General features: G+C 40.1%; 2 protein-coding genes across 3 annotated transcripts in view; one reads left to right on the forward strand and one right to left on the reverse strand.

Annotated features, from left to right (window-relative positions):
• Window positions 1–12,800, reverse strand: LOC136713047 (D-amino-acid oxidase). 2 transcript variants are annotated; one of them, XM_066689942.1, is made up of 11 exons: window positions 12,781–12,800; window positions 7,439–7,631; window positions 7,077–7,191; window positions 6,696–6,772; window positions 6,021–6,086; window positions 5,873–5,927; window positions 4,119–4,223; window positions 2,317–2,399; window positions 2,070–2,187; window positions 1,037–1,135; window positions 1–802 (listed from the first exon to the last, which is right to left on the reverse strand). In XM_066689942.1, exons 2-11 carry the CDS (start codon window positions 7,627–7,629, stop codon window positions 677–679), a joined length of 1,035 nt encoding a protein of 344 aa, XP_066546039.1. In that variant the 5' UTR covers window positions 7,630–7,631; window positions 12,781–12,800; the 3' UTR covers window positions 1–676. The 2 variants fall into 2 exon arrangements, with proteins under 2 accessions (XP_066546039.1, XP_066546038.1); XM_066689941.1 differs by lacking the exon at window positions 12,781–12,800 and adding an exon at window positions 9,536–9,685.
• LOC136713049 (protein phosphatase Slingshot homolog 1) overlaps window positions 12,546–18,847 on the forward strand; it is a 33,784-nt gene continuing 27,482 nt past the window's right edge. The window contains exon 1 of the mRNA XM_066689943.1: window positions 12,546–12,928. Coding sequence (XP_066546040.1) covers window positions 12,848–12,928 — 81 coding nt within the window. The 5' untranslated portion in view covers window positions 12,546–12,847. The remainder of the gene's footprint in view (window positions 12,929–18,847) is intronic.

Raw genomic sequence — 18,847 nt, forward strand, 5'->3', positions numbered from 1 at the left:
TTGGCGGTTATTCGTTTATTTAATGGTTTCTCTCATTTGGTTTTATTGCACTAACCAGTGTCAAACTCCAGGAGAATGCAATCACAGGGTACATTAATGAGATTGTCATTTTACTTTAATTATAGGGTTAATGACATCATGATTTTAGGAGTGTGTACATAGCCATAATGCATACAGATGTAAATGTAGTTTAATTATTAAATATATATTTTTTAACTCATCAGTGACACAACATTGTGAATGCTATTTATCAATCAGTTTCACTTGTTGTGGATAAACTGTTGGATATTCGAGATTATAAAATATAAAAAACATTACAATACTGGTAAATTCATGGAGGAAAGAAGCAAATCAGATAGCCGAACAAAGCTGCTACACAGATATATTATTCTTTGTGGTACAAAGGTGAAATGTGGCCTTCTTGAGCATTCCAGTCTTGGTCATTTAAGGAAAATACTGATTCAGCATCCATTAAAAAGACAAAGATCATTCTAATATAAAATCAAAACACTTTTAGATTCTTCACACTGGATGGAAAATATTAATTGCAAAAGTAAATGTGTGCCTGCAGGTAACTGTATTACTAGCATGCAGGCTTCTCAGGTGTGTTTGGCAAAAGTCTTATTGTTTTAGGAGTGTAAATTTCCAATGTGAAGGAGGCCAAGGCAGGCACTGATCACAGACGAGACAGAGGCCTCCTGCCTTTCTGCTCCACAATCTCTCCGAAGAGATTGGCAGCCTCCATGGCACAGCCCCAGTGGATGGTCAGCCCAAAACCTCCATGGCCATAGTTGTGTATCACCTGAACAAGGAGAAATCCACTTTATCTTGCTGCTTGTCCATCACACGTGGGTGATTAAAAGAAAGTGTGAATTTTCTTTGTGTTTGGGGTGTAGGATCATTTAGATCGTCCAGTCAAGATTAACTGGAAGTGTAGATGTGTTCAGGAGCCTTTGAACTACCTAGCACGACTGCTACCCCATTCAGGTGGTGTTTCACACCTTGCTGTCCTAGCCTTGTCAACACAGACACTCACCTCACACTTGGCTGCTCCATTGTGCAGGGTCTCCCTCTCCAGGCGGACTTTGCTGCGCACAGGTCTCAGGCCTGACCAGTCATTCATGATCCTGGCATGCTGGAGAACAGGGCTGAGGTGAGCTACAACAGTACTGTGTCTCTACCTCTGGCTTCTAATTTATGTATCTCTGTGTTTGTGCTTTTAATTATTTTGAGGTCCTTCCAGGGGACATGACTGGAAAAATTAAATGTTGGTAATGTTTTGATAGACTACAAAATGCCAGTTCCAAAAGTACTGAGACAATTCATCACACTTGGCATGCTTGGAAAAGCTCAAAACATCAACCGAACACTCTTTAGTCAGGGTTGATTATGAAGGAAACCTGGAGCTCTGACCCGCAATTACAGATTATAGATTTCCTCTTGTTCTCCATAAGCCTTCAGCAGTAATTCAATTTGAAATCGTTTCCTAACCCTAATCCTTTTTTTTCTCAAGTCTCAAGTGTCCAATGGAATGAAAAGAAATCAGAAGTCTTGTTAGATCTCTGTAGCTTTCTAGCGCTTAGTTATATAGTACAGCAGGACTAGATGCCAACAATTACAGTAATTAAAGAAGTGAAATGCTAAGCCACAGGTACACCAGCAAATTGTTCTTGGCAAACTCAGAATGGCAATTAGTAAATGATCATGTGCAACTAACTGACAATGCAAGATGCCAATGCATTCTCCCTCTGAGTGAATGAAAGGGGATGTGTTTACATTAGAAATAGTGCAGCTGATCACTTTTTCATGAGGTGTGCTATGTTTAGGAGATAGCAGATGAATGCAATAGTAAAAATAAATATAGGGAAATAGAAAATAGTTTCAGAGAATCTCCTAAGCACAAGAAACGCAAAGGGAGCTCTGCCGCACTGTGACTCACACATTCATCTTTTCAAATCCATTCTCATTACTCTAGCAGCTGCTTAAAATACCTCTCGGTTGCTCGATGTTCCAAAATGAGCAGCAGCAATTTAGTCCTCAATTGGTTATGTATCTCCAGCCACACTCACCTTGAGACTGGGGACTAGTTTGCAGGCTTCTTCCCACACATTCTGGTGGTCTCTCGAGTTATTTTCTTCACTCCAGTTGCCCACTTGAAAAATCCCACCCAAAGTCACTAAACTACTTCTATGGAAAAAAACAAGAACAACAAAAAAACTATAAAATATATATTCCTTATTTGCTATGTTCATGACTCATCATCCAACAGGCCTTTACACCCTATAGCTAAACAGGGATGTGCTACCCCCCCCTTACCCTGGGATAATGTACGGTGAATTGTAGACTCCAGACTCCAAGTCGTGAGTCAGAATGAAATGCTTTATCCACGGGGCATCCACCTGAATCGAGGAAATGGAGACAAGGTTATCTATTTTTTAAGCACGTATTTATCATAGGGAAATTATGAACTAAAAGAGTCCTGAAGAACACCATCACCTGCATGTTGTCTTGATATACAGTGGCTCTCAATATTATTCACCCCCCTTGGATTTTTCAACAGTTCATTGTGTTTCAACATGAAATCAGAATTAATTTAATCAGGAGTTTTTGCCACTGATCAACACAGAAAATGTCCATAATGTCAAAGTGAAAAATATAATCTGCAAATTGTTCTAAATTAATTACAAGGACAAAACCGAAACTACTTGAATGCATAAGTAATCACCGCTTCAGTCAATATTTGGAAGAGGCACCTTTGGCAGCAATTACAGCCATGAGTCTGTGTGGATGAGTCTCTACCAGCTTTGCAAATCTGGACACAGCAATTTTTGCCCACTCTTCTTTGCACAATTGCTCAAGCTCCATCAGGTTGGATTGGGACCTTTGGTGAACAGCAATTTTCAACTCTTTCCACATATTCTCAATTGGATTGAGGTCCAGACTTTGATTGGGCCACTCCAGGACATTGACCTTTTTGTTTTTATGTCCTTTTATTATCTTTACAAGGTTTCCAGGCCCTGATGCAGAGAAGCATCCCCATAGAATGATGCTGCCACCACCATGCTTCAGGGTAGGGATGGTGTTCTAAGGATGATGTGTGGTGTTAGGTTTGCGCCAGAAAGCTCTATTTTGGTCTCATCAGACCATAGAAGCTTCCTCCACTTGGTCTCAGAGTCTCCCACATGCCTTCTGGCAAACTCAAGATTTGAAGTGAGTTTTTTTCTCTCCCATAAAGTCCACTTTTGTGAAGCACCCAGGGTATTGTTGCAGTATGCTCAGTGTCTCCCAGCTCAGGCCTGGAAGACTATAACTCCTTTAGAGTTACCATAGGCCTCTTGGTGGCCTCCCTGTCTAGTGCCTTTCTTGCCCAGATACTCAGTTTTTGAGGATGGCCTGGTCTAGGCAGATTCACAGTTGTGGCATATTCTCTCCATTTCTTAATAATGGACTTTACTGTGCTCCGGGGGATATGCAATGCTTTGGAAATGTTCATATATCCTACCCCTGACTGGTGCTTTTGAAGAACCTTATTCATGATGTAGTTTTTGTTAGGAATTGTACTAACCAACTGTGGGACCTCCCAGAGACAGGTGTATTTAACCTGAAATCGGACTCCATTCAACTAATTACATGACTTCTAAAGACAACTGGTTTTACCACAGCTCAATCAGGTGTGTCATAGCAAAGGGGGTGATTACTTATGCATTAAATAGTTTTCTGCTTTGTATTTGTAATTAATTTAGAACAATTTGCAGATTATATTTTTCACTTTGACATTATGGACATTTTCTGTGTTGATCAGTGGCAAAAACTCCTGATTAAATCCATTCTGATTTCGTGTTGTAACACAATGAACTGTGGAAAAGTCCAAGGGGGGAGAATACTTTTGAGAGCCACTGTAGTGGCCCAGCTCTGTTTCCATTGCTGTAATCATGCATATTCCTACATATGAATGCTATCTGATCTATAGGTTGGCTACAATACAACTAAAAACTAAAATGGTACTATGATAGACATTAATCACACTGTCTGTTAATTATTTATCAGTGAATGAATTGCCATCCGAGTATGGAAATGATTTTAAAATGGTACAAAGTCTTCTCATGGGAAAACCTCACCTTCACGATCTGTCCTCGGCCTGCTCTGAGGTCCGGATCTGGCTGCAGCTCCCCGGACCTCACCCCAGTGCAGTTCACAATCACATCTACACCAGTATTCATCAGCTATAAACTCAGCAGTGGGGAGAGATGGGGGGACAGTTACAGACTGATTGGAGACCTCCAGTACACATGCCTTTCAAGAGAAATGTAATCAACTGCACTGATCTAAGCATCTCCTACACTCACAATTTGTTGTGTTGGGCTTTACTTAAAATTCTCCAGGACATCAAGATATCAGAAATTAGGCAATATACCTTGTTGAATTTATTCATAAACAGTGGCATCTTCGTCTTGAAGTTTTGGATATTCATAATATGTTTTGATATACTACATGACACATTCGAATTACAGAATACAAAAATGCCATCAGCCTGAATTGTTTTAAAGGTGTTATACAGTTTGTAATCCTGACTCACATGGGGCTCATACATATATAAATATACACTCACCTAAAGAATTATTAGGAACACCTGTTCAATTTCTCATTAATGCAATTATCTAACCAACCAATCACATGGCAGTTGCTTCAATGCATTTAGGGGTGTGGTCCTGGTCAAGACAATCTCCTGAACTCCAAACTGAATGTCTGAATGGGAAAGAAAGGTGATTTAAGCAATTTTGAGCGTGGCATGGTTGTTGGTGCCAGACGGGCCGGTCTGAGTATTTCACAATCTGCTCAGTTACTGGGATTTTCACGCACAACCATTTCTAGGGTTTACAAAGAATGGTGTGAAAAGGGAAATACATCCAGTATGCGGCAGTCCTGTGGGCGAAAATGCCTTGTTGATGCTAGAGGTCAGAGGAGAATTGGCCGACTGATTCAAGCTGATAGAAGAGCAACTTTGACTGAAATAACCACTCGTTACAACCGAGGTATGTAGCAAAGCATTTGTGAAGCCACAACACGTACAACCTTGAGGCGGATGGGCTACAACAGCAGAAGACCCCACCGGGTACCACTCATCTCCACTACAAATAGGAAAAAGAGGCTACAATTTGCACAAGCTCTCCAAAATTGGACAGTTGAAGACTGGAAAAATGTTGCCTGGTCTGATGAGTCTGGATTTCTGTTGAGACATTCAGATGGTAGAGTCAGAATTTGGCGTAAACAGAATGAGAACATGGATCCATCATGCCTTGTTACCACTGTGCAGGCTGGTGGTGGTGGTGTAATGGTGTGGGGGATGTTTTCTTGGCACACTTTAGGCCCCTTAGTGCCAATTGGGCATCGTTTAAATGCCACGGCCTACCTGAGCATTGTTTCTGACCATGTCCATCCCTTTATGACCACCATGTACCCATCCTCTGATGGCTACTTCCAACAGGATAATGCACCATGTCACAAAGGTCGAATCATTTCAAATTGGTTTCTTGAACATGACAATGAGTTCACTGTACTAAACTGGCCCCCACAGTCACCAGATCTCAACCCAATAGAGCATCTTTGGGATGTGGTGGAACGGGAGCTTCGTGCCCTGGATGTGCATCCCACAAATCTCCATCAACTGCAAGATGCTATCCTATCAATATGGGCCAACATTTCTAAAGAATGCTTTCAGCACCTTGTTGAATCAATGCCATGTAGAATTAAGGCAGTTCTGAAGGCGAAAGGGAGTCAAACACAGTATTAGTATGGTGTTCCTAATAATCCTTTAGGTGAGTGTATATACATATATATTTCGCTCTTTTGTTTTTTGTCAAAACGTCCTCACCTCTCTGAAAGATCCAATTGTTTTCTGATAAAATATCACACCTCGTTCCTTTAACCTGGCAAAACAGACAAGCGGTGTGAAAAGGCAACGCTCTGAAAACAATTCTGATTACTGTCTGATATGTGGAAACAGCTTTGATATGACTTACCTCTCCATCAGCCAAGGTAAATATCTTTGGCCTTCAATCATCAGTGTTGTGGTGAACCATCCGTAGCTGAAATTTACATAGAGCAGCAAGGAACAGATAGAGGGAAAACATGTAACAATGATAAAGGCCATAATCTTGAACTTAGAGTAGCAAGGTAATGCTAACTGCGGTGAAAGACAATAGTGTAAGGCATTTGGATCACACCCTGCCCTGAATAGCTTATTCACCCAGCGGTGTTGGGAGACACTTGTTAATGGCAGCTGCAAGTCATTACATAAAAACGGTGTTAACATATCTTCAGGCAGGGAGTATAAACTAATCAAATTTGTCTTTTTCTGGATTAAGAGATGTTTTGAGGCGTTTTTGGGTTTCTTATTGCAGCTCTTAAAATGCCTAGAATCTCAAATCTCAACTCCAATGTTCAGAGGTTTGAAGATTAACCTCCGACACTCCTAATGAGGATGGTGAAAGCTCTGTGAAAACAGGAATGACTGGAGCAGTGAGGTGGACACGTCTCTCAAACCGGCAAGAAATCATCTACACTGAGATCCGTAGGCAGAGCACCCATTTTGAAATGTTACGTTTATGTTGCATCACCAAGCGCTTCTGTTACTAGGCACTGTCTCTGGGCATCCCTGCACAGCTGACGGCTGCGGTGCAATTCCGAGGTGATACCTGTATCCAGGAAACATCTGAAGCTCCCGCTGGGTCATGTGTCTGAAATCCAACACATAGTCTCTCCATTTGGGATCCTGCAGGATTTGGGATAAAAGCAAACAAATAAAAATAAACAGAAAAACAGTGAATCCAATTACAAATGTTGTAATAAGTAATACGTCTTCTGCAAGGAAGCTCCCCGCCTGCTTTACTGCTCCCTTTGCACACAATATAGTCTGTAACAGAAAGAAGCAATGAAACAACCATGACCCACACACTGAACAAAACTAAATAAAAGAAAATAATTGAAGCAGCACTGGAATTAGCTTAGTATATTTTATTGGCTATTATCTGAATGATTGAGCTCTGTATGGAGGCTTATTATACAATGAAACTCACAGGAGCTGGCTCACTGAGGAGGTTGTAGCCAGACTGAGTGAATATTCCCATTTTGATCGAGTCTGGACTGTTGACCCAGCTTAGAATGTAATCAAATGTTTCCTTGTTCCATTTACTGCAACAAAAGTAAAAAACACACACACAAAGAAAGAAATGGCAAAACTATTTAATCAAACCTGATTTCGCTCTTAAAACTTAAAAACACAGCAATTCCTAATAAAATCTATTCTGCGATATCTCTTACAATGCTCCAAGCTAAATAGAAAACACAGCAAAATATATCTATCAAAAACTGTCTCTATTCTGAAAGCACAAATGTCACCATTGAAACACAGCAGGTCTAACCAACGCAAGATGCTTACTTGTGCTGAATGTTGCCATCATAGTTGTAGGGCTGCCAAAGGCCGGCCGCCCCATCACTGGTGGTCAGAGGGGTGTAGCGATCGGCGTAGACCTCAATAGTCAGAGGAGAGACAGTGGAGTGATAGCGGTCATAAATACACTGAGCTGTGGAGAGGCCGATGACCCCCGCTCCTATCACTGCTACACGCATGTCTGCAGGAAAAGAAAGTGAGATGCACTGTGACCAACAGACAAAATAAAGGATATAGAGGCTGACTGGCGTGGGTTAGGATGAAAGATTAATAGGACCAAGATTAATTGACCCACCTGCGAATCACAAAGTGTGAATCTGTCCCCTATTGCGGGTTTATTTATCACTAGAAGCCACTTTATACTGTTAATAATTAAAAAGGCGATGTGAATTACAAACTAAGAAGCTGTACCCCCAGCTGGGTCAAAGTTTTGATTTGGTCTGGCCTTAAATCTATTTATCTTCAACTGAGGGCAACTGGAGGCAGACTCCATAAACCAACATGCCATTTGGTATTTGAAAGTTAGTCTGTCCAGCAAAACACAGAGGTTTAAATGATCTTTTATTAAGAGCATATTTATCAATGACTCCAGTTATGCCTTTGCTGGGTTATACCACTGAGTCTGCTATCAAACTCCAGTCCAGTCCAGTGAGCGGTGGCACCTTCTTGAAACCTCACACATGAGAAAATAAAAAATATATAATAATAATAATAATAATAATAATAATAATAATAATAATAATAATAATAATAATAATAATAATAATCTAGTTTAATTTAAATTAATACAATTCCTGACAGAATTAACTTATTGGTGTGCCGAACAATATTTTATGTTAAGAGCGTATGCCTTATTTTATACCTCAATGGGTTACCTGTAAATTAAACATTACAATATACAGATCACAAGCAGACAAAAATGAATTATCCTAAAGTCCAAATAAGATTGGTATTACATCCGTAGGTTACCCATTTTAAGGCCAAGCACCACCCTAAACGCCTTCACTGGCAAACACCATCATTTCAGCAGAAACACAACCATATCTTTAACAGCCTAAGCTAACTGGGGACTCTAACCCTAACCCTAGCATACACCAAAATATAATCCTACTTTTAACACTTAAACTCAATTTAAAGGCGTAATTTGGCTGATGCACTTAAAATATTGACCTCTATACAATTTAAATGTAGTCATTATCACCATTCCATTGTTTCCCCTTTTTTTATTGTCACATTTCAGTGGCTTAGATATGAATTTCATGTAGTTTGTTTTCATTGTATATTGGTTTGCTCTTCTGCACTTTAATACACTAATTCTGTTGTGTCCAGGTAAAATGTACCAGCCTCCAGATAAGACTGATAATAAAGATAAAATAAAATCTGCAGGGTTGCCACAGTTATTTATACAGGTGCACTTTGCTTTTTAAGGCTTTTATGAGGATAGTGATCAAGTTTTCTATTCGTGTAAGCGCCAAAGAGTGTGTTGGCTATTCATGTTGATCTAAATGCGTTAACACAACGAAATACAGAAAATATGATTGACTTGTTAAAAGATTGCTGTGAGTGCTGTTTAGACGTTACTTATGTATTTATTCCTATTTAGTTAAATGAGCACCTTTTTATTTCTCAATTACTATAGAAGATTGGCGGCATTAGTGATAGTATGAGCGAGAGTCATTTTGCTTTAATTGTCGTGTCAAATTAAAACATTTCCCAACGCAGACTCACGGAAACGACGCATGCGTACACGTCAGCAATGCCCACTGGCATATGCCCAGACTGTTAGTGTTAAGTAACATCAAAATAACGCTGGCAACAACACCAAAGCAAGCTAGCCATTGCTCATTTACTTCATGTTTAATGCAAGTGTGCAACATTGACACTGCTACGTTTCCCAGGTTGTGAGCTAAATGCTCAAACAGCGTTAACAACACAAGCAAATGCCCCGTCTTCCACCATATCAAGTCACATTTAAGGGCACGAAACTCGAGGGAAACTTAACAAACAATTGGCAGCGATACTCCACAAAAGCCCTGAATTATGAGCAAACGCATACAAAATATACTTCAGACATTAAAGACCCACCTCTGGATTAGTTTCCCCTCTTGCCACTGCTGGCGCACAGTCAGGACCCACCTCTTGAACTTGCACTGCCAGTTTTCAATTTTTGAAAGCTTTTGCACTCAGTCTCAGTGAGTGCAAAGTACAGAGCAGACTATTATTAACTCTCTATGGAGATACAAGAACATGGCTGTTGAGAAATATTATGAGATGGCACTGAACATACATATTGCTAATAAGGTATGAAGTTAGTTATTTATGGTATATGATTTCATGTGTGCACGTCATTTCTGCATGAAATCATAAAGGAAACAGCGAGGTTTAACAGCCCAGATCCTTCAGGGTATAATTGTATCGTGGGAATAACACAGGCGTGTGTATCTATTCAGTCCCATAGTCCATTAAAGTAAGTGCCATCAGCAATTTGAAGCTTTTTTTTAATTGGGCAAGAAAGACTTTAACAAATTGTTTTTCTATACTTTGTTTCTTTGCTTTATTTGTATTTATTTTTTTGTTTCAGTGAAGCCACAGTGATTTCAAAGTGTCATCGCTTTGTCTGTCTGAGTCCCTACTTTCACTCTGACCACACTTCCTTTATAATGCAACTGATGTGATAACACAGTAGCTGTTAATCTGATGGAGACTTGAGCAGAAAGAGAGAGATTTATCCTTATAAATCTGTAATGAACTCAAATCTTTTCAGCTACATAGAAACAATTGGCTTTCTCTCTGATCTCGACCCCTCTCCCTACAGAACTGTATTACAGCTCCATAGAGAAAATGAAACAAAACAACAACATACAATCCTGGAACAAATGTATGCTGACCAGGTTAGTTCATTTCTGATCAATCAGCTTCATTAGCTTTGATGTTATCATTCTTTTTTTAAGCACTACATCAAATTACAACACAGAGTTATGTTATGCTAAAGCCTCATTTGAATACAATAAAGGATAATACAGAAAGCACAATAAGTAATCTTTTTTTGTTGTTGCAATAATTAATAATACTTTGCAGGACACCAACCGACCACAGCTGCCAGGCATACTAGTTTATAGTTTTCATTTCTAGGTTTTAAACAGATCTAATAAAATAGAAAACAAAAATGTAAAACCACAGGGTGTTGTGTAGTGAAAGGAGATCTGTTGACCCATAATGTTAGTTTGGTGGCTAGCAGCTTATTGATTCCAATGCATATTTTCAAGTTTCCATCAAAGCCTTGTTTATCTTCAGAATTTGGTTATGGAAATGATTCCAGGTTTGCACTATGAGCTTTCATATTCACTAAAATGGCAGACACTTTGCAAATGTAATGTTTAGATTTGCATGAAATACTAGCATAAAAGCTCACCATTCAAAGTGTGTAAGTAGTTTGTTATCAAAAGCTAGGAGTATATTTATATGCTTATATATTTGTATGTGTATACAATGCAGAAATGTGCTTGGAGGATACATTTCAAAAGCTATAAATATGTATTTTGTTCCAGAGTGATCAGCAATATTAATAACAGTAAAATGTTGTAGCAGTGTGATATAATTACAAGTACCACAATGTTCTAAAAGGATTCAGAACATTGTCTTTGTATTAAAGGTAATATTAAGCACTAATGCTATATAGAGACAGGCACATCACGTTTAACAGTAAAAGTTCAGAAGGTATTGAACTGCAGATGTAAACCACTTCACATTTAGTCCAACCACAACCTGAAAGGCGATTCACTGTCTGATCGCTGTGCATTTCTTTCTCAGATTAAGTTCAGTGCCATGGCCTGCAACTGTATACCTATATCAGTTAATCTAGACAGTCCTAAGGCTGTTTTATTGAGGTTGCAGTAATATCGTAGGTTGTAGTAATATCTTAGTCGTCCATCACTAAAATCCAGAATTAGCTTAGTCATAACCTGGCTGGAGGCCTCATGACATCTGTGTTTCACAGTGACCGAGCTTCCCCTGCAACTCAGTTCCCTGCTGCATTCTCCCTCCTTCTGTGTTAGACCGACAGGGTGTAGAAGGATACTGTAGGCAAGGTGACTTAAACCGGATACCGTACATTGCAGCCAAAGTCACACACCAGGACATTTTAGATTAGCCTACTAGAATTACCTGTTCACTACTACAAGAGCCTTCTCCAGTTTCCCCAGCTGTAATATACATTTTTACTTAAGATGTGTTGTCTTTAGTGATACATATCTACGATTTTCTAGTGGTCATCTTATTTCACACAAACATACATAATTCAATATCACAGATAGACAGATCTGTACACTTGATGCTTACATTTCAAATGATGTTATTTACGTTGAAGGAAATATTGAAGGTGAAACATGCTTGAATGCAATAAACGGGAAACTGGAATATTTATGAGGAAAAAACACTATTCAGTATGTTCATCTTTGGAAACTTTCTGTTATTTTCTTACAATAAATCTATTAAAAAATAAAACATCTTATCAACCACCTTCAATGCTTTTCAAGCTTAAATGTGCAGTGGTGCCCAGTTTCGGTTTTAGTGCATTGGCAATGGTTTACATTGGCAAAAACAAACATAAATACATCTAAACAGAGGGCACACCAGTTACCCTCCCCGCAAACACAGCAGCGCTGCCTGTGAACGCTGCGCACTGATCATGCACAATTATGGGCTCTGTGCATCGTGGACAATGTGGGTGCAGCACAGATTGAATACCCACAGCCATCGTCTCGGTTATGGTTAACGTATTTTCGCGTCATATCATGTCATTACCATCAGGCCAGCGTGCGTTTGCTTGCAAACCCACAGACAAGCCATTGATTTGCAGCCGATGCATTTTGAGGGTCGTGCACGCCTGATGCTACACCGGAGCACCTGATGTGAACTGGGAGACTGGCTGCCACACTGGTGGCTGGAAGAAACTGCGTCACAATCGTGCAAATTGGGAACAGTGACCCTATATCGAATAGCCTGGGCTACACAAACAGACACACACAGCACACCATATAGACCCAGCATCAGTACAGAAGAGGCATATGTGCAATCTCTCCTGCGCCCCTCCTATTTCCTGTTGTGTGTGTGTGTGTGTGTGTAGTTAACCTTACTGAACTGTCAATTGAGACAAGAAGGAAGAAAGTGCATCCTTCGCTGTCATTGCATACATTAATCGTACGATACACAGGAGCTGCGGAGCACCGGCTGCCCAAAGTGGATGATGGATTAATCAGGGCGGTGAAGTCGGAATTACTAAACGCGGTCTTGTTCAGCCAGCTACGGTTATCAGTAAGGGACAACCTCACCGTCTCCTGCCCGGGAAAGGAGCGCTTTTCGCCGGCCAGGGAGTCCCCTCGGTAGTCCTGCCCAGCCATGGCTCTCGTCACCCTGCAGCGCTCCCCCACACCCAGCGCCGCCTCGACGGCCAGCACCGCCACCACCAACGCGGGGGAGGTGAGTCCAACACTGGGGAGGAGGGCGGCAGTGTGTGGGATGCGCTGGGAATGAGATACCGAGGATGTGCGGGAGTCGTGTAGGCCCCACGTTCAGGAGGAAGACTGTGATAGTGGGACCGTGATTGTATTATTGTGACGGTGCCGTTATTGTTACTATTTAATGAAGCAGTGCATTTGTAGTGTGGGGATTCATTAGAAATGAGGTTGGACAATATGAAAACAAACCATTGAGATTTATTTGGCAGTGAATACCGGTTCGTATGTGGGTTGCATGTGGTTGGGGTTGAAGATGAAAACAAAATGACAAAAGCAGGACAAAACACGAGGTGTCAGTCCGTGTAAACACAATGCAGACACGAATAAAATAATGATAATAATGTCAAATAAAGCAACGTGCATGGCAGTTTAAGAATGAAAGCCAACCAGAAGCTGCGTGTGATTCTGTCTGTTTATTTTGACTGTGAACTCTGGCCTGTGTGTGGAAGCGAAAAAGCAGGATCTGAGCTGAGCAAATGGCATAATGGCAATAATTGAATTACTGTGGGACGTATTAAGCCACAATAAATTGCAAGACTAGTAGTGGTGGCGGTTGTTGTTGTAGTAGCAGTAGCAATCACCATAATCATCATCATGAGCATTGCAGAGTGCATAGAAATCGTTGCTCACATCTTCTTGTAGCATTTTATTCCCTACACAGGGCATACTGAGGCAAATTGCAATACTTATTTCGATTTTGGCAATGCAAACGACAAGCTGTCTCAGTGTAATGTCAAAAAAGGGAGAGAGATTCAACTGTGGAAAAGCATGCATTTGCAGTTGCTGTTAGTGGTGGAAAAACTTTGATTAAGCAGTATAATGCTATGGTCATATGCTTATTATTGGCCTTGTTATGGTTATTATTTATATTATTGTGCTCGCTTTGTAGGAAAACACAGATTTTTGCAAAGTAGCCTTGTTTCATAATACCTGAGATCAGGAGTCCTGCAATATTTGACTTAAGGATAATAGGTACATCCCAAGAGCATAACAATATCCATTAATAATTTAGCAAACCACTGTTAAGAATAAAATAATATATACATTTTTATATACAGCCTTTGTGGCATCTTGACCACCAGTTCAGCGTTTTAAAGTACAAAAATTGCACTTACTAGTGAGAACTGCACACTTTTGTTTATGATATGGATGGGAATTACGTTCTGGTCACAGGTTTTGTGTTCTTCATTTGATATGCTTAGCCAGGTATTTCGTCTTCTGGCTTAGTCATTGTCTATGGGAACTTCTAGAAATGAGAAGTTAAATCACTATAGGTGGACTTGTGTGTTTAACTTCCTTTAGGGGAAATGCAGGGTTTTGGAGAAGTGCAAGTTCCCCTGTGAAAATTGGATTAACCATTGGCTGGTATAGGGGTTGTTAACACACATTTCAGGTGGTACCTGGAAAAGTATTTAACGGCTTCAGATTCCGAGCCCACACACTTTGTGTCTAGGGCCCTGTGTTTATAGGATTAGTCGGTTATAGCAGCTCTGTAGTCGACACGGGCTGCAGATCGCGCAGAATAACAGTTTCTTTTGAAAGCGAGATCTTTAATTTTGGGCTGTGTACATTGTTTGACTTCACATTCAGCCAGTGTTTCCTTGATTGGAGCGGACAGTACGGGGGTACGTTTTGCTGGTGTATCATTCAGATCGGAATGCCCCCGCTGGAGTACAATTTGAAAACTAAACCCTTTTATGATAAATTGATGTATAAATAAATACCATATTTATTTCTCACCTTCATTGACTGTGTTTTACTGGATCTAAAATTGAAAGGAACATTGCTGTGAATAAATAAGTGTTACCAGAGAGCTCCACTGGGCTTAATGGTGACAGATTCTTAGAAAAAAATGAAGAACATGGTTAGCCTCAGGGAATTGATTTTCACAGTAATTAGAACTATTATTTTATGTCTATAGAGAGCAGTTCAGCTTTAAAAAAACAAAAATGCAGTTAAAGCAGCTGTCCTGAATGTTTGTTTGGAGCAATGATATGGTTTTAGTCTATCAAATGCACCAACCGCTTTAATCAGTGGAAATTATTGTAGTCATTGCTACCAGGACAGTATGAATGCATAATGTAGGGTTACTATATCTTGTACAGAAAATTTAATTCAGATTCTGGACTAATCAGAGCTAAACAATGAAAAACACTGTAGCAGTACTGGATTTGTCCAATAAGATGTTTCAATATCTATGCATTGAACATTTGGGTTTAGGTGCTTAACCTTCACTTTGTGTTAACCTTCGGGTACCTTTATAATTTGTATACCATGACTTGTCACAAGTCTTCACAAGGTTTTCAGAGGTGTGGGTGTGTTCCGTGTTTGATGTTCAAAGGGTGGACATACAATTGTGCTGTAAGTGATATGTCCCAGAGAGGTGTCACATGGTCAGACAGTGACAGAGCTGGAATTTAAAACTAGGAAGTAAAACTGCGTCATCTGATGTCATTCAGGTGATTAAGGCAGCATAACCTATCATTCGCATACCATGCACTGAAACAAATTAAAAAGGAGAGCATCCCAGTGTATACCCATTGTAGGAATGGATAGATGTGTTTTATTATCTGAAACATGGGATAAATCGAATAAGTAACACTGGCTCCTGAAATGTGTTTATAAAAGATTGTGGTTTAACAGCAGGGGGCGCTCCTACACCTTGAGGCTGATGGATTCCTATTCTGCATTCTAGAAGAAATGAAGAACTGCTGAAATAGGCCTAGGATTCTGCAAACTAATTTGCATAGTTTTGTCGCCATTAGAATCAACAATGTTTTCCTTATGTGATTATTGCAAATGGGAAGCAAATTGTACCTTTAACATCTGTATTGTGTGGTAAATACAATACATAATTAGTGTGGCTGTGTGTGAATAGATTATGTATCTATCTGTATCCATCTCTATCTATAAAGACCATGTAGATATCCTCTATATGCTATACATACACACGTGTGTATACGTGTGTATAGCATAGAGGCTACCTACATAGCCTTTATAGTTAGATAGATATGCTATACACACACCCACATTAAGTATACATAGTCTTGCATTCTGCATTCAGCATTGAACAATATTCACACTAGGAAAACTAGAAGACCACATAAAAGAAGAGAAGGTGAATTAAGGATTGCTGGTGTGACCTGGAAAAGACACCCTGCACATTGAATCAAGTGGCAGTGTCTTGCTGAGGCCTTCATGATGATGTATAATATTTTTGTACAGACACCGGCTACGGTGATGTACTTATACATCATCAATAAAGCACTTTATGACAGGGGTCTTTAAATACCCCAACAGAATCGCTATAGAACACATCCCAGTAATTGATGGTGTGCATTAAGTGGGAAGAAATTCATCATGCTGTACTTTGAGATTTCAAAGAGAAGAAATGTGGACTGCAAATTAAGTCTGAAGCACAGTCATAAGAGGGATGAAAATAGAACTGAATCTATTAATAATAGGAACACTAAATATAATATAACCCTTTTGGGGAAGAGAGAGAAAAAATAAAAAGTTGAAAAAGTCCTTGAGGCGAGACCTGCAAACTTGGAAAGCAGCAAGCCGAAAGACTGCCAGAGGAGCTTGATTTCAGGCATTTGGATCCTCACCTTTGTCACCCACTGACGAAAGAGCTCATTTGGTTGGATTGTGGGAGAAATTGGGATGTGATTTAGCCTTTGCTCTGCCATTAGAGGCAAGGCATAACTCGGTGCATCTCTGAGCGCTGGGTGACATACTGGTACAGCTCGCAGCCCCAGCTGGGAAATTTGAACAGACAGGATGCCCCAGGAAGAGGCTTGGGAGAAGATGAGCTGTTTCTGTATTGACAGCTCTTCGCACTCAATTTAAAATTCAGAGCGGGGCCTGCAGTTCTGTCTGAGCAGACGCAGGCAGCTCTGGAGGAGACGGCTGCTGCAATGATGTAATAAGCTCGTCTCCAGGAGGGCTGGGTATTACTGGGTTTGTTTCAGCAGTGAGACACTTGTTTTTGTTCGCATTCTCTGTAGCTCTTCAAAGTAAATCTGCAGAATACCAGTTAAAGGGGTTGAATGATTCCTTTCTCCTCCAAATTGAGACGTTTTATTAAAAAAAAAAAGCCATTGTCAGGTATACATCTAGACAAGCAAACTATCTTTTGCACAGAGTGGGTGACAGAACAGAACAAAACCTATTTACATTTGTTTTATTTTTTTACCTAAGAGGACTGTTTATTCAGGTGACAAAAACAATGGTTTTCTGAGTTATGGGAGGCATATCAATGTGCAAATTGCAATGCTGTGATGTCTATGATGACAAATCTTTAATGCAATGGGTAAGGTTTAAAAAACAACACCCTGCACTCTGCTATCAAGCTCTCTAAGATGTTTATCCCTTCCCATCCTTGAATTTGTCCAAGAAATAAAGATAGTTTTTCCGTGTATGCATACAAACACAGGCTTACTGCATCTGAAGGACTGACTTCTGAAGTGTCTGTTACAAAAAAGGCTTCCAAGTGCCACTTAGAGGTACACTAACCATCAAAGGGTTAAAGGGACATTGCCCACGCACAGATTCTTCATTGTGTCGAGTGGTGGACATCTATGTCAGATTGTGTCTGACGGCTCAAACGTGGCTCCCAGAGGAGTCTGCGGTTCCCCAGGTAACCTGGGTTACTTTAGTTGTCCATAGTGTGTGTTATCCTTTCAGTTTTGTCTGTAAAAGAACTGATTTGTGTTTTCCTCAGAGCAGCACAGGAGGGATGAAAACAACATGCCCTTTAGTTTGGCTTCGTCTAATCTGTGGACCATACAGTCTAGCTGTACAGTAAAGCAGTGTAGGAATACAGGGCTCTTACAGGTCCTGGGATGTTCTTAAATATGAGCTGAAGATGCAGGGTAATCCATAGACTGGATGAAGGGTCAAAGCTTTCTCTACGTGTGTTTGGGTGACTGCATATCTTATATTATATGTATGGTCATTATGTTGTAGCACCAATATCAGATGAATGCTATGGTTATTAATTACAGAGCACTTTTTTTCCCCTAACATTTTGTTTCTTGAGGTGAGACCCTTTTATTGGACAGCCCTGTACTCCAAACTTCTGTATGCTTTCATAGGCAGGCCAATTTGACTCTTGCAGTACAGTGTCACCCATTTAAATGTGTTGTTCTTTTCCCCATACGGATTTAGGTTTGGTTCTGCTTTCATACCATTTGTTCCTTTATGAGAAACCTGGTTCGTTGCTGAAGCAGCAAAAAGTTTTACCCAGTTTTTCAGTTCTTCTGTTGGAGGTTAAAATCCAATATATTCAACGATTCGCGGATGTGTATTAGATTCCCTATTGCGGAACTGAAACTTTCCTTAAACACAGCAGAGGACACTTAGCAGGTATGAATTTCATGACTCCCCTTTGGCATGCAGTCCCTGACCTTGCCTGCTGAATGGGTGCTCGACATTCTCCAACAGTCAAGTCCTATAAGGTTACCTTCGTCTTTTGTTCATGTGGCAACAAAAGCTACAGCTACTGTACCTTACTTACAGGAGCTCTGACCTCTCGGAGAAGTGAGTTTTGCTTGCATTTACATTGTTCATTGTTGCTTCGAGAACCGGTTTCTGTCAATAATCACAATAGCTGGCTGAGCAGTTTCCGATTCCACCAGGTTTTTAATGGATGTGATTTTAAGACAAATCTAAAAACACAGTGAGAGAGAGGATTACACACATCTGAGCCTTCAGATGTTTTATCCCAAATAAACTGGGTGAACATTTGGAATGATTGGTCAGTGTAGCTTAAGTGATCAGATGTGAGCTGAGGCTTTGGCAAATTTTCTGTGAAGTCTTGGTGAGAAAGCAGATTTTACATGGTAAAATTAGAGAATGTTGTTTTACTCTGTAATTT

The sequence above is a fragment of the Amia ocellicauda genome, chromosome 17 (genome assembly GCF_036373705.1).
Source record: "Amia ocellicauda isolate fAmiCal2 chromosome 17, fAmiCal2.hap1, whole genome shotgun sequence".
NCBI classification, from domain to species: domain Eukaryota; kingdom Metazoa; phylum Chordata; class Actinopteri; order Amiiformes; family Amiidae; genus Amia; species Amia ocellicauda.

Excerpts from the sequence above, each read along its gene's own strand:
- LOC136713047 (XM_066689942.1), bottom strand. The coding sequence starts at position 7,629 with ATGCGTGTAGCAGTGATAGGAGCGGGGGTCATCGGCCTCTCCACAGCT. Across the intron at positions 6,087-6,695 it reads CAGATGTTTCCTGGATACAG|CTACGGATGGTTCACCACAA; the intron begins GTATCACCTCGG and ends TGTAAATTTCAG. Across the intron at positions 4,224-5,872 it reads CAATTGGATCTTTCAGAGAG|CTGATGAATACTGGTGTAGA; the intron begins GTGAGGACGTTT and ends CTGAGTTTATAG.